This window comes from Toxotes jaculatrix, chromosome 22 (assembly GCF_017976425.1).
Source record: "Toxotes jaculatrix isolate fToxJac2 chromosome 22, fToxJac2.pri, whole genome shotgun sequence".
Taxonomy (NCBI): Eukaryota; Metazoa; Chordata; class Actinopteri; family Toxotidae; genus Toxotes; species Toxotes jaculatrix.
This window is the reverse complement of record NC_054415.1, coordinates 1,908,520-1,922,733: the sequence shown is the minus strand read 5'-3', so window position 1 is coordinate 1,922,733 and position 14,214 is coordinate 1,908,520. Positions and strand designations below refer to the sequence as shown.

Sequence of the window (14,214 nt, the reverse complement as noted above, 5' to 3'; positions counted from 1 at the left end):
AGTCATAAAAAACGTCATAGTATAGTATGGCGTTTTTTTCGGACAAAAAAAGTCAAAATTTTTTTGGACCTCAAAATTTCATAAAAAACGTCATAGTATAGTATGGCGTTTTTTTCGGACAAAAAAAGTCAACATTTTTTTGGACCTCAAAAAGTCATAAAAAACGTCATAGTATAGTATGGCGTTTTTTTCGGACAAAAAAAGTCAACATTTTTTTTGACCTCAAAATTTCATAAAAAACGTCATAGTATAGTATGGCGTTTTTTTCGGACAAAAAAAGTCACAATTTTTTTGGACCTCAAAAAGTCATAAAAAACGTCATAGTATAGTATGGCGTTTTTTTCGGACAAAAAAAGTCAAAATTTTTTTGGACCTCAAAAAGTCATAAAAAACGTCATAGTATAGTATGGCGTTTTTTTCGGACAAAAAAAGTCAAAATTTTTTTGGACCTCAAAAAGTCATAAAAAACGTCATAGTATAGTATGGCGTTTTTTTCGGACAAAAAAAGTCAAAATTTTTTTTGACCTCAAAAAGTCATAAAAAACGTCATAGTATAGTAAGGCGTCAAAATCGGACAAAAAAAGTCAAAAATTTTTTTGACCTCAAAAAGTCATAAAAAACGTCATAGTATAGTATGGCGTTTTTTTCGGACAAAAAAAGGCAAAATTTTTTTTGACCTCAAAATTTCATAAAAAACGTCATAGTATAGTATGGCGTTTTTTTCGGACAAAAAAAGTCAAAATTTTTTTTGACCTCAAAAAGTCATAAAAAACGTCATAGTATAGTAAGGCGTCAAAATCGGACAAAAAAAGTCAAAAATTTTTTTGACCTCAAAAAGTCATAAAAAACGTCATAGTATAGTATGGCGTTTTTTTCGGACAAAAAAAGTCACAATTTTTTTGGACCTCAAAAAGTCATAAAAAACGTCATAGTATAGTATGGCGTTTTTTTCGGACAAAAAAAGTCAAAATTTTTTTTGACCTCAAAATGTCATAAAAAACGTCATAGTATAGTAAGGCGTCAAAATCGGACAAAAAAAGTCAAAATTTTTTTTGACCTCAAAAAGTCATAAAAAACGTCATAGTATAGTATGGCGTTTTTTTCGGACAAAAAAAGTCAAAATTTTTTTGGACCTCAAAAAGTCATAAAAAACGTCATAGTATAGTAAGGCGTCAAAATCGGACAAAAAAAGTCAAAAATTTTTTTGACCTCAAAATGTCATAAAAAACGTCATAGTATAGTATGGCGTTTTTTTCGGACAAAAAAAGTCAAAATTTTTTTGGACCTCAAAATGTCATAAAAAACGTCATAGTATAGTAAGGCGTCAAAATCGGACAAAAAAAGTCAAAATTTTTTTTGACCCCAAAAAGTCATAAAAAACGTCATAGTATAGTATGGCGTTTTTTTCGGACAAAAAAAGTCAAAATTTTTTTGGACCTCAAAAAGTCATAAAAAACGTCATAGTATAGTATGGCGTTTTTCGGACAAAAAAAGTCAACATTTTTTTTGACCTCAAAATTTCATAAAAAACGTCATAGTATAGTATGGCGTTTTTTTCGGACAAAAAAAGTCAAAATTTTTTTGGACCTCAAAAAGTCATAAAAAACGTCATAGTATAGTATGGCGTTTTTTTCGGACAAAAAAAGTCAAAATTTTTTTGGACCTCAAAATTTCATAAAAAACGTCATAGTATAGTATGCCGTTTTTTTCGGACAAAAAAAGTCAAAATTTTTTTGGACCTCAAAAAGTCATAAAAAACGTCATAGTATAGTATGGCGTTTTTTTCGGACAAAAAAAGTCAACATTTTTTTTGACCTCAAAATTTCATAAAAAACGTCATAGTATAGTATGGCGTTTTTTTCGGACAAAAAAAGTCAAAATTTTTTTTGACCTCAAAAAGTCATAAAAAACGTCATAGTATAGTATGGCGTCAAAATCGGACAAAAAAAGTCAACATTTTTTTGGACCTCAAAAAGTCATAAAAAACGTCATAGTATAGTAAGGCGTCAAAATCGGACAAAAAAAGTCAAAAATTTTTTTGACCTCAAAAAGTCATAAAAAACGTCATAGTATAGTATGGCGTATTTTTCGGACAAAAAAAGTCAAAATTTTTTTTGACCTCAAAAAGTCATAAAAAACGTCATAGTATAGTATGGCGTTTTTTTCGGACAAAAAAAGTCAAAATTTTTTTGGACCTCAAAAAGTCATAAAAAACGTCATAGTATAGTAAGGCGTCAAAATCGGACAAAAAAAGTCAAAAATTTTTTTGACCTCAAAATGTCATAAAAAACGTCATAGTATAGTATGGCGTTTTTTTCGGACAAAAAAAGTCAAAATTTTTTTTGACCTCAAAATGTCATAAAAAACGTCATAGTATAGTAAGGCGTCAAAATCGGACAAAAAAAGTCAAAATTTTTTTTGACCCCAAAAAGTCATAAAAAACGTCATAGTATAGTATGGCGTCAAAATCGGACAAAAAAAGTCAAAAAATTTTTTGACCTCAAAAAGTCATAAAAAACGTCATAGTATAGTATGGCGTTTTTTTCGGACAAAAAAAGTCACAATTTTTTTGGACCTCAAAAAGTCATAAAAAACGTCATAGTATAGTATGGCGTTTTTTTCGGACAAAAAAAGTCAAAATTTTTTTTGACCTCAAAAAGTCATAAAAAACGTCATAGTATAGTATGGCGTTTTTTTCGGACAAAAAAAGTCAAAATTTTTTTGGACCTCAAAAAGTCATAAAAAACGTCATAGTATAGCATGGCGTTTTTTTCGGACAAAAAAAGTCAAAATTTTTTTTGACCTCAAAATTTCATAAAAAACGTCATAGTATAGTATGGCGTTTTTTTCGGACAAAAAAAGTCAAAATTTTTTTTGACCTCAAAAAGTCATAAAAAACGTCATAGTATAGTAAGGCGTCAAAATCGGACAAAAAAAGTCAAAAATTTTTTTGACCTCAAAAAGTCATAAAAAACGTCATAGTATAGTATGGCGTTTTTTTCGGACAAAAAAAGTCAAAATTTTTTTGGACCTCAAAATTTCATAAAAAACGTCATAGTATAGTATGGCGTTTTTTTCGGACAAAAAAAGTCAAAATTTTTTTTGACCTCAAAAAGTCATAAAAAACGTCATAGTATAGTAAGGCGTCAAAATCGGACAAAAAAAGTCAAAAATTTTTTTGACCTCAAAAAGTCATAAAAAACGTCATAGTATAGTATGGCGTTTTTTTCGGACAAAAAAAGTCACAATTTTTTTGGACCTCAAAAAGTCATAAAAAACGTCATAGTATAGTATGGCGTTTTTTTCGGACAAAAAAAGTCAAAATTTTTTTTGACCTAAAAATGTCATAAAAAACGTCATAGTATAGTAAGGCGTCAAAATCGGACAAAAAAAGTCTAAATTTTTTTTGACCTCAAAAAGTCATAAAAAACGTCATAGTATAGTATGGCGTTTTTTTCGGACAAAAAAAGTCAAAATTTTTTTGGACCTCAAAAAGTCATAAAAAACGTCATAGTATAGTAAGGCGTCAAAATCGGACAAAAAAAGTCAAAAATTTTTTTGACCTCAAAATGTCATAAAAAACGTCATAGTATAGTATGGCGTTTTTTTCGGACAAAAAAAGTCAAAATTTTTTTGGACCTCAAAATGTCATAAAAAACGTCATAGTATAGTAAGGCGTCAAAATCGGACAAAAAAAGTCAAAATTTTTTTTGACCTCAAAAAGTCATAAAAAACGTCATAGTATAGTATGGCGTTTTTTCGGACAAAAAAAGTCAACATTTTTTTTGACCTCAAAATTTCATAAAAAACGTCATAGTATAGTATGGCGTTTTTTTCGGACAAAAAAAGTCAAAATTTTTTTGGACCTCAAAAAGTCATAAAAAACGTCATAGTATAGTATGGCGTTTTTTTCGGACAAAAAAAGTCAAAATTTTTTTGGACCTCAAAATTTCATAAAAAACGTCATAGTATAGTATGGCGTTTTTTTCGGACAAAAAAAGTCAACATTTTTTTTGACCTCAAAATTTCATAAAAAACGTCATAGTATAGTATGGCGTTTTTTTCGGACAAAAAAAGTCAAAATTTTTTTGGACCTCAAAAAGTCATAAAAAACGTCATAGTATAGTATGGCGTTTTTTTCGGACAAAAAAAGTCAAAATTTTTTTGGACCTCAAAATTTCATAAAAAACGTCATAGTATAGTATGCCGTTTTTTTCGGACAAAAAAAGTCAAAATTTTTTTGGACCTCAAAAAGTCATAAAAAACGTCATAGTATAGTATGGCGTTTTTTTCGGACAAAAAAAGTCAATTTTTTTGACCTCAAAAAGTCATAAAAAACGTCATAGTATAGTATGGCGTTTTTTTCGGACAAAAAAAGTCAAAATTTTTTTGGACCTCAAAAAGTCATAAAAAACGTCATAGTATAGTATGGCGTTTTTTTCGGACAAAAAAAGTCAAAATTTTTTTGGACCTCAAAATTTCATAAAAAACGTCATAGTATAGTATGGCGTTTTTTTCGGACAAAAAAAGTCAAAAAATTTTTTGACCTCAAAATTTCATAAAAAACGTCATAGTATAGTATGGCGTTTTTTTCGGACAAAAAAAGTCAACATTTTTTTGGACCTCAAAAAGTCATAAAAAACGTCATAGTATAGTATGGCGTTTTTTTCGGACAAAAAAAGTCAAAATTTTTTTGGACCTCAAAATTTCATAAAAAAGTCATAGTATAGTATGGCGTTTTTTTCGGACAAAAAAAGTCAAAATTTTTTTTGACCTCAACAAGTCATAAAAAACGTCATAGTATAGTATGGCGTTTTTTTCGGACAAAAAAAGTCAAAATTTTTTTGGACCTCAAAATTTCATAAAAAACGTCATAGTATAGTATGCCGTTTTTTTCGGACAAAAAAAGTCAAAATTTTTTTGGACCTCAAAAAGTCATAAAAAACGTCATAGTATAGTATGGCGTTTTTTTCGGACAAAAAAAGTCAATTTTTTTGACCTCAAAAAGTCATAAAAAACGTCATAGTATAGTATGGCGTTTTTTTCGGACAAAAAAAGTCAAAATTTTTTTGGACCTCAAAAAGTCATAAAAAACGTCATAGTATAGTATGGCGTTTTTTTCGGACAAAAAAAGTCAAAATTTTTTTGGACCTCAAAATTTCATAAAAAACGTCATAGTATAGTATGGCGTTTTTTTCGGACAAAAAAAGTCAAAAAATTTTTTGACCTCAAAATTTCATAAAAAACGTCATAGTATAGTATGGCGTTTTTTTCGGACAAAAAAAGTCAACATTTTTTTGGACCTCAAAAAGTCATAAAAAACGTCATAGTATAGTATGGCGTTTTTTTCGGACAAAAAAAGTCAAAATTTTTTTGGACCTCAAAATTTCATAAAAAAGTCATAGTATAGTATGGCGTTTTTTTCGGACAAAAAAAGTCAAAATTTTTTTTGACCTCAACAAGTCATAAAAAACGTCATAGTATAGTATGGCGTTTTTTTCGGACAAAAAAAGTCAACATTTTTTTGGACCTCAAAATTTCATAAAAAACGTCATAGTATAGTATGCCGTTTTTTTCGGACAAAAAAAGTCAAAATTTTTTTTGACCTCAAAAAGTCATAAAAAACGTCATAGTATAGTAAGGCGTCAAAATCGGACAAAAAAAGTCAAAATTTTTTTGGACCTCAAAATGTCATAAAAAACGTCATAGTATAGTAAGGCGTCAAAATCGGACAAAAAAAGTCAAAATTTTTTTGGACCTCAAAATTTCATAAAAAAAGGTCATAGTATAGTATGGCGTTTTTTTCGGACAAAAAAAGTCAAAAATTTTTTTGACCTCAAAAAGTCATAAAAAACGTCATAGTATAGTAAGGCGTCAAAATCGGACAAAAAAAGTCAACATTTTTTTGGACCTCAAAAAGTCATAAAAAACGTCATAGTATAGTATGGCGTCAAAATCGGACAAAAAAAGTCAAAAATTTTTTTGACCTCAAAATTTCATAAAAAACGTCATAGTATAGTATGGCGTTTTTTTCGGACAAAAAAAGTCAAAATTTTTTTGGACCTCAAAAAGTCATAAAAAACGTCATAGTATAGTATGGCGTTTTTTTCGGACAAAAAAAGTCAAAATTTTTTTTGACCTCAAAAAGTCATAAAAAACGTCATAGTATAGTAAGGCGTCAAAATCGGACAAAAAAAGTCAAAAATTTTTTTGACCTCAAAAAGTCATAAAAAACGTCATAGTATAGTATGGCGTTTTTTTCGGACAAAAAAAGTCAAAATTTTTTTGGACCTCAAAAAGTCATAAAAAACGTCATAGTATAGTATGGCGTCAAAATCGGACAAAAAAAGTCAAAAATTTTTTTGACCTCAAAATTTCATAAAAAACGTCATAGTATAGTATGGCGTTTTTTTCGGACAAAAAAAGTCAAAATTTTTTTGGACCTCAAAAAGTCATAAAAAACGTCATAGTATAGTATGGCGTTTTTTTCGGACAAAAAAAGTCAAAATTTTTTTTGACCTCAAAAAGTCATAAAAAACGTCATAGTATAGTAAGGCGTCAAAATCGGACAAAAAAAGTCAAAAATTTTTTTGACCTCAAAAAGTCATAAAAAACGTCATAGTATAGTATGGCGTTTTTTTCGGACAAAAAAAGTCAAAATTTTTTTGGACCTCAAAATTTCATAAAAAACGTCATAGTATAGTATGGCGTTTTTTTCGGACAAAAAAAGTCAAAATTTTTTTTGACCTCAAAAAGTCATAAAAAACGTCATAGTATAGTAAGGCGTCAAAATCGGACAAAAAAAGTCAAAAATTTTTTTGACCTCAAAAAGTCATAAAAAACGTCATAGTATAGTATGGCGTTTTTTTCGGACAAAAAAAGTCACAATTTTTTTGGACCTCAAAAAGTCATAAAAAACGTCATAGTATAGTATGGCGTTTTTTTCGGACAAAAAAAGTCAAAATTTTTTTTGACCTAAAAATGTCATAAAAAACGTCATAGTATAGTAAGGCGTCAAAATCGGACAAAAAAAGTCTAAATTTTTTTTGACCTCAAAAAGTCATAAAAAACGTCATAGTATAGTATGGCGTTTTTTTCGGACAAAAAAAGTCAAAATTTTTTTGGACCTCAAAAAGTCATAAAAAACGTCATAGTATAGTAAGGCGTCAAAATCGGACAAAAAAAGTCAAAAATTTTTTTGACCTCAAAATGTCATAAAAAACGTCATAGTATAGTATGGCGTTTTTTTCGGACAAAAAAAGTCAAAATTTTTTTGGACCTCAAAATGTCATAAAAAACGTCATAGTATAGTAAGGCGTCAAAATCGGACAAAAAAAGTCAAAATTTTTTTTGACCTCAAAAAGTCATAAAAAACGTCATAGTATAGTATGGCGTTTTTTCGGACAAAAAAAGTCAACATTTTTTTTGACCTCAAAATTTCATAAAAAACGTCATAGTATAGTATGGCGTTTTTTTCGGACAAAAAAAGTCAAAATTTTTTTGGACCTCAAAAAGTCATAAAAAACGTCATAGTATAGTATGGCGTTTTTTTCGGACAAAAAAAGTCAAAATTTTTTTGGACCTCAAAATTTCATAAAAAACGTCATAGTATAGTATGGCGTTTTTTTCGGACAAAAAAAGTCAACATTTTTTTTGACCTCAAAATTTCATAAAAAACGTCATAGTATAGTATGGCGTTTTTTTCGGACAAAAAAAGTCAAAATTTTTTTGGACCTCAAAAAGTCATAAAAAACGTCATAGTATAGTATGGCGTTTTTTTCGGACAAAAAAAGTCAAAATTTTTTTGGACCTCAAAATTTCATAAAAAACGTCATAGTATAGTATGCCGTTTTTTTCGGACAAAAAAAGTCAAAATTTTTTTGGACCTCAAAAAGTCATAAAAAACGTCATAGTATAGTATGGCGTTTTTTTCGGACAAAAAAAGTCAATTTTTTTGACCTCAAAAAGTCATAAAAAACGTCATAGTATAGTATGGCGTTTTTTTCGGACAAAAAAAGTCAAAATTTTTTTGGACCTCAAAAAGTCATAAAAAACGTCATAGTATAGTATGGCGTTTTTTTCGGACAAAAAAAGTCAAAATTTTTTTGGACCTCAAAATTTCATAAAAAACGTCATAGTATAGTATGGCGTTTTTTTCGGACAAAAAAAGTCAAAAAATTTTTTGACCTCAAAATTTCATAAAAAACGTCATAGTATAGTATGGCGTTTTTTTCGGACAAAAAAAGTCAACATTTTTTTGGACCTCAAAAAGTCATAAAAAACGTCATAGTATAGTATGGCGTTTTTTTCGGACAAAAAAAGTCAAAATTTTTTTGGACCTCAAAATTTCATAAAAAAGTCATAGTATAGTATGGCGTTTTTTTCGGACAAAAAAAGTCAAAATTTTTTTTGACCTCAACAAGTCATAAAAAACGTCATAGTATAGTATGGCGTTTTTTTCGGACAAAAAAAGTCAAAATTTTTTTGGACCTCAAAATTTCATAAAAAACGTCATAGTATAGTATGCCGTTTTTTTCGGACAAAAAAAGTCAAAATTTTTTTGGACCTCAAAAAGTCATAAAAAACGTCATAGTATAGTATGGCGTTTTTTTCGGACAAAAAAAGTCAATTTTTTTGACCTCAAAAAGTCATAAAAAACGTCATAGTATAGTATGGCGTTTTTTTCGGACAAAAAAAGTCAAAATTTTTTTGGACCTCAAAAAGTCATAAAAAACGTCATAGTATAGTATGGCGTTTTTTTCGGACAAAAAAAGTCAAAATTTTTTTGGACCTCAAAATTTCATAAAAAACGTCATAGTATAGTATGGCGTTTTTTTCGGACAAAAAAAGTCAAAAAATTTTTTGACCTCAAAATTTCATAAAAAACGTCATAGTATAGTATGGCGTTTTTTTCGGACAAAAAAAGTCAACATTTTTTTGGACCTCAAAAAGTCATAAAAAACGTCATAGTATAGTATGGCGTTTTTTTCGGACAAAAAAAGTCAAAATTTTTTTGGACCTCAAAATTTCATAAAAAAGTCATAGTATAGTATGGCCTTTTTTTCGGACAAAAAAAGTCAAAATTTTTTTTGACCTCAACAAGTCATAAAAAACGTCATAGTATAGTATGGCGTTTTTTTCGGACAAAAAAAGTCAACATTTTTTTGGACCTCAAAATTTCATAAAAAACGTCATAGTATAGTATGCCGTTTTTTTCGGACAAAAAAAGTCAAAATTTTTTTTGACCTCAAAAAGTCATAAAAAACGTCATAGTATAGTAAGGCGTCAAAATCGGACAAAAAAAGTCAAAATTTTTTTGGACCTCAAAATGTCATAAAAAACGTCATAGTATAGTAAGGCGTCAAAATCGGACAAAAAAAGTCAAAATTTTTTTGGACCTCAAAATTTCATAAAAAAAGGTCATAGTATAGTATGGCGTTTTTTTCGGACAAAAAAAGTCAAAAATTTTTTTGACCTCAAAAAGTCATAAAAAACGTCATAGTATAGTAAGGCGTCAAAATCGGACAAAAAAAGTCAAAATTTTTTTGGACCTCAAAATGTCATAAAAAACGTCATAGTATAGTAAGGCGTCAAAATCGGACAAAAAAAGTCAAAATTTTTTTGGACCTCAAAATTTCATAAAAAAAGGTCATAGTATAGTATGGCGTTTTTTTCGGACAAAAAAAGTCAAAATTTTTTTTGACCTCAACAAGTCATAAAAAACGTCATAGTATAGTATGGCGTTTTTTTCGGACAAAAAAAGTCAACATTTTTTTGGACCTCAAAATTTCATAAAAAACGTCATAGTATAGTATGCCGTTTTTTTCGGACAAAAAAAGTCAAAATTTTTTTTGACCTCAAAAAGTCATAAAAAACGTCATAGTATAGTAAGGCGTCAAAATCGGACAAAAAAAGTCAAAATTTTTTTGGACCTCAAAATGTCATAAAAAACGTCATAGTATAGTAAGGCGTCAAAATCGGACAAAAAAAGTCAAAATTTTTTTGGACCTCAAAATTTCATAAAAAAAGGTCATAGTATAGTATGGCGTTTTTTTCGGACAAAAAAAGTCAAAAATTTTTTTGACCTCAAAAAGTCATAAAAATCGTCATAGTATAGTAAGGCGTCAAAATCGGACAAAAAAAGTCAACATTTTTTTTGACCTCAAGATGTCATAAAAATGGTCATAGTATAGCAGCATCTCTAATCTTAGTAAATACTCAAAAATCAACAAATCAATTTATTTTCAACTTCTCTACCAAAATCGAGAAGCTTTGGCTATGAGGGAAAATGCAAAGAACATTTCTTCCTGATTGGAAAAAAATGCTATTTATTCTATTTATTCACTGATTGTGAGGAAACTAAACATCAAAGATGTACTGCAAAATATACAGGCAAGGCTAAGTAATATATATATACTTAATTAGTCAAAACTTAATTGATATCTTTTATTATTTTATATCTGGTTAACAGCCAAGACACATTAATACCAGGTCTGAACAGGGCCAATGTGTAAACTGCATTTTAGGGTCCTAGTTAGTCGAGGTGGAGCTATTTTACATGGATGTACACCTGGATTAATACTCTAATTATTTTGTCAATTTATTGTTATTTGATTAGTGTAGCTACACTCGTCCGATGAAAGAATGGCCACGCTTCGTACTGATGCCACTGAAGCTTTATTTTCTCTCTCTCTTACTCTGCTCGTTCAGAGGACACAGTGAAAACTACAGGAAAAGAAAACCTTTTAAACCACGTATCAATTAAACTTCCTTTCAATTCATCAACGTAATTTCCAACAGTGCATTGAATAAATGTTAGCACGATAGAATGTGCTTAAATAAAATAAAACAATAAAAAATGTGTCTCTGCGTCCATGTAAAGTCCGGCAACAATATTTCACACAATACAAACTAATTATAACAATTACCGTGTGCGCCTCTCGGACCACATGAGTGTGTGATTCCTCTGGCTCCGCTGGCTCTATCCCACAATTCCACAGTCCGTCTACCTGACCGAACTTTGGTCATGTGACCAGATTACAACTTCAAAATGAAATACCATACGTGAATCAGAAATGTTTCTTAACACTATACATTTTATACTCTAATACCTTTTGATCTATTATTTATTAGCCTTTTGTTAATCAACCTCAAATTGTATGAAATTAAATATTAATGAACTTTGGCATTACAATTTCCTAAACCTTGTTTGTTTAATATGCTCAGTAGTCTGAGAATATTCAAATGATTCCTAGTCAGACCCATAAACTTTTGCTTCTGATAAATTATGTGGGGGTTTTTTTCCATCACTTTTGTACAACTACTGTTGCTAAGGAGAGGAAACACATGGCAGGCAAGCAGATGTACAACAAATTAAATTCTTCATGGACTCAAATGGGGTAAAAAATCCCACAATAGATACTAAAATTATTGAATACTTTAACCTCCAGAACCTTGCACATTCAAAGTAACTCCTAATAATTTGTAAGCCTATTCACTGCATTTAACATTAGAAATATACTGTACATAGAGCAGCATTCTTCAGCTTTAAGAGTCCATTATGGCATCAATCATCTTGAGTCCTCCTGTGTATTTCTTTCTCATCTCCACACTGCAGTTTTTAAGGCACACAATGGTTCTGATACTTGACTTTAGATTCAGCAACAATGAGGAAATCCTCAGGGAAGGTGAAGTCAGCAAATTCAAACTTCAAACCTTATCATCCTGCAAATTACGCATCTGCATTTTAACAGTTGTATAGCCCAATCACTGACTCAGGACTGGTGCTAATTATTCCACCAGTGACTGTGCACCAGTCAGGATAATAAGTCGATCACTGCAGTGATCTTCTGTGATAAAGATATCTCTAACCGTCCATCAATCATGGGCTTTTTCTGCTTTATGGCTCCACACTGGCTTGCGTTTCTCTATGAAGGCCTGGATCCCCTCTTGTCCGTCTCTCAGTGCCAGATTGTCGACCATCACCTTGGAGGCAGTGGCATAAGCTGCATCTCGGCCTTGAGCCATTTGCCTGTGGAGGAAACAGAAGGAAGAACGCAACAATTACCAGGAGAAGTCCTGATTATTATGAGAAAAAGGACTCAGATATAATGATTATTAGATTTGATTTACAGGGAAAATCAATCCTTCAGTTGTTCCTGGACTTTAAACATCACTAATATGCACAATGAAAAATGGTCTGTCTGCACCCTGAAAACTCACCTTTGGAAAGTGGCTTTGCCAAGGGCTACGACAGGTCGACTAGCCTGACATACACGTTGGGCAATGGCTAATGTCTCCTCCTCCAGACGCTCTTCTGGCACTACCTTACTGATAAGACCATGCAGCAGAGCATCACGGGCTGAGATGGGAGTTCCGGTGAACAGCATCTCCATGGCAACCTGGTAAAAGGAGAGTAGCAAAGGTGTATATCAATTGGAGCTTCACACTGCACTGGATTTTTGTAGCAAAATCTAATCAATTAATAAACCAATATCTCCAATCTAAAGACAATAGAATCTGCATTAAATTATGATAAAGAATTAATTTTTAAAAATACAACAAAACTTCCAGAACATCCTTTAAAAAGTAAACACCAGTTCAAAATACACCTAAAGCAGAAAAGTGTCCTCAACACGTTCAGCTCTTACCTTCCTCGGCACAGCTCTGCCGATGGCCACCGCCGGTGTCGAGCAGAACAGACCCACGTTGACACCAGGAGTGGCGAAGGTGGACTTCTCAGTCGCCACGGCAATGTCACAGCTGGCAACAAGCTGGCAACCGGCCGCCGTGGCAACACCGTTCACCATGGCAACCACAGGAACAGGTATGTCTTGTATCAGAGTCATTACCTGAAGCACAAGAGCCATTGAGTTAGTCACAGAGTTTTGCTAGCTAGATTAATTCAGTAATTCCAAGGAATAAATTACAAACAAATATTAGCAAATAAAGTGAAAGAAGATGGTAAAAAAGGAGGGAAAGAAAAGAAAAGGAGGGAAAAGACAGACAGAGGTGCAGGAAAGCAAAGAGAAACACAAACTAACCTCTGCACAGGTGTGAAACACCTGTGTGTGATACTCTCTGCCCTGAGCTGACGTCAGCTCCTTCAGGTCGTGTCCAGAGGAAAACACCGGACCTTTGGCTGAAACACACACACAGTTAGAAACATCTTTCTCCCCCTCTCTCTCTCTCACACACATTAAAAATACCTACCTGATATGATAATAACTCTGAGATCTTCGCTGTCTGCATCACTTAGGATGTTCTCTCTGAGGGATTCCAGCATGGACAGAGACAGAGCATTCCTCTTCCTGGGATTGTTCAATATTATTCTCCTAAAATCGAAGATTTTACATTAACATATTAGATCAATTGGCGTGGCCTTGCTCTGTGTTCTCAATTATGCAGCAAGTAGATTATGTGGTTTTAATCAAAGGCTAAGAATAAACTACAGTGCAGTCACTTCAAATTGGCCACTGAAAAGTACACCTTGTTTAACCTGTTTCTTGATCCAAACTGTATTTAAAAAACAAAAAATAGAGACAACATATAACACTGATGTATCATGATTATTTTAATGTGTAACTAGTAAATATAGCTGTGAAATAATTATGGCAGGCGATTAAGGTCTATCACAGAGTATTAGTGTATACTTTTCTCATCATTGTGTTTTACTGAGCTAAATGAATAGTGTGGTTACACTGACTGGGACGTCCCATTTGCAGTGTCAACATTGGGACGTCGCAGTGTTGACATTGGAAAAATTTGCAAAGAAAAAAAAATTCTCAGGAATAATATTTGCGCCGAATTTACCCTAAGACCCTGTCATGTGTATCGAAGAACTGTGTGTTCCACGGTAAGTCGCTGATTTTCTTAAAGTCTATATCCTCTCCTTAAATCTGTCGTTTCTACCGGTGAACTGCTGTAAAAAGTTCGGAGACCGACGGACACATTTCGCTCCCGCACCTTATTCCGTTGTCCTGCTGTGTCACTGTCAGCGGCTCCGGTTCGGTATGTGAGAGGAAACGAGTCCCAGCGAGCGGAGCTGTTCTCCTGCTGAGCTGAAAAACACCGACAGCTCTGCACAGTAAACTACGAGCCATGTTTCCCCCTCAGCGCTTCACCTTTCCACTCTCACTTCCGTGTATGACGCCATCAACGTCACGTGGCGCAACGTAAGACTAAATCGGCAGACACAAATAAAGAAGTAAATAA

At 31.7% G+C, this 14,214-nt stretch overlaps 1 protein-coding gene across 1 annotated transcript; it reads right to left on the bottom strand.

Annotated features, from left to right (window-relative positions):
* Positions 1-10,658: 10,658 nt before the first annotated feature.
* echdc3 (enoyl CoA hydratase domain containing 3) lies at positions 10,659-14,123 on the bottom strand. Its single transcript, XM_041029710.1, has 6 exons — positions 13,966-14,123; positions 13,213-13,334; positions 13,044-13,141; positions 12,651-12,851; positions 12,223-12,401; positions 10,659-12,031 (listed from the first exon to the last, which is right to left on the bottom strand). Exons 1-6 carry the CDS (start codon positions 14,100-14,102, stop codon positions 11,878-11,880), a joined length of 891 nt encoding a protein of 296 aa, XP_040885644.1. The 5' UTR covers positions 14,103-14,123; the 3' UTR covers positions 10,659-11,877.
* Positions 14,124-14,214: the final 91 nt, after the last annotated feature.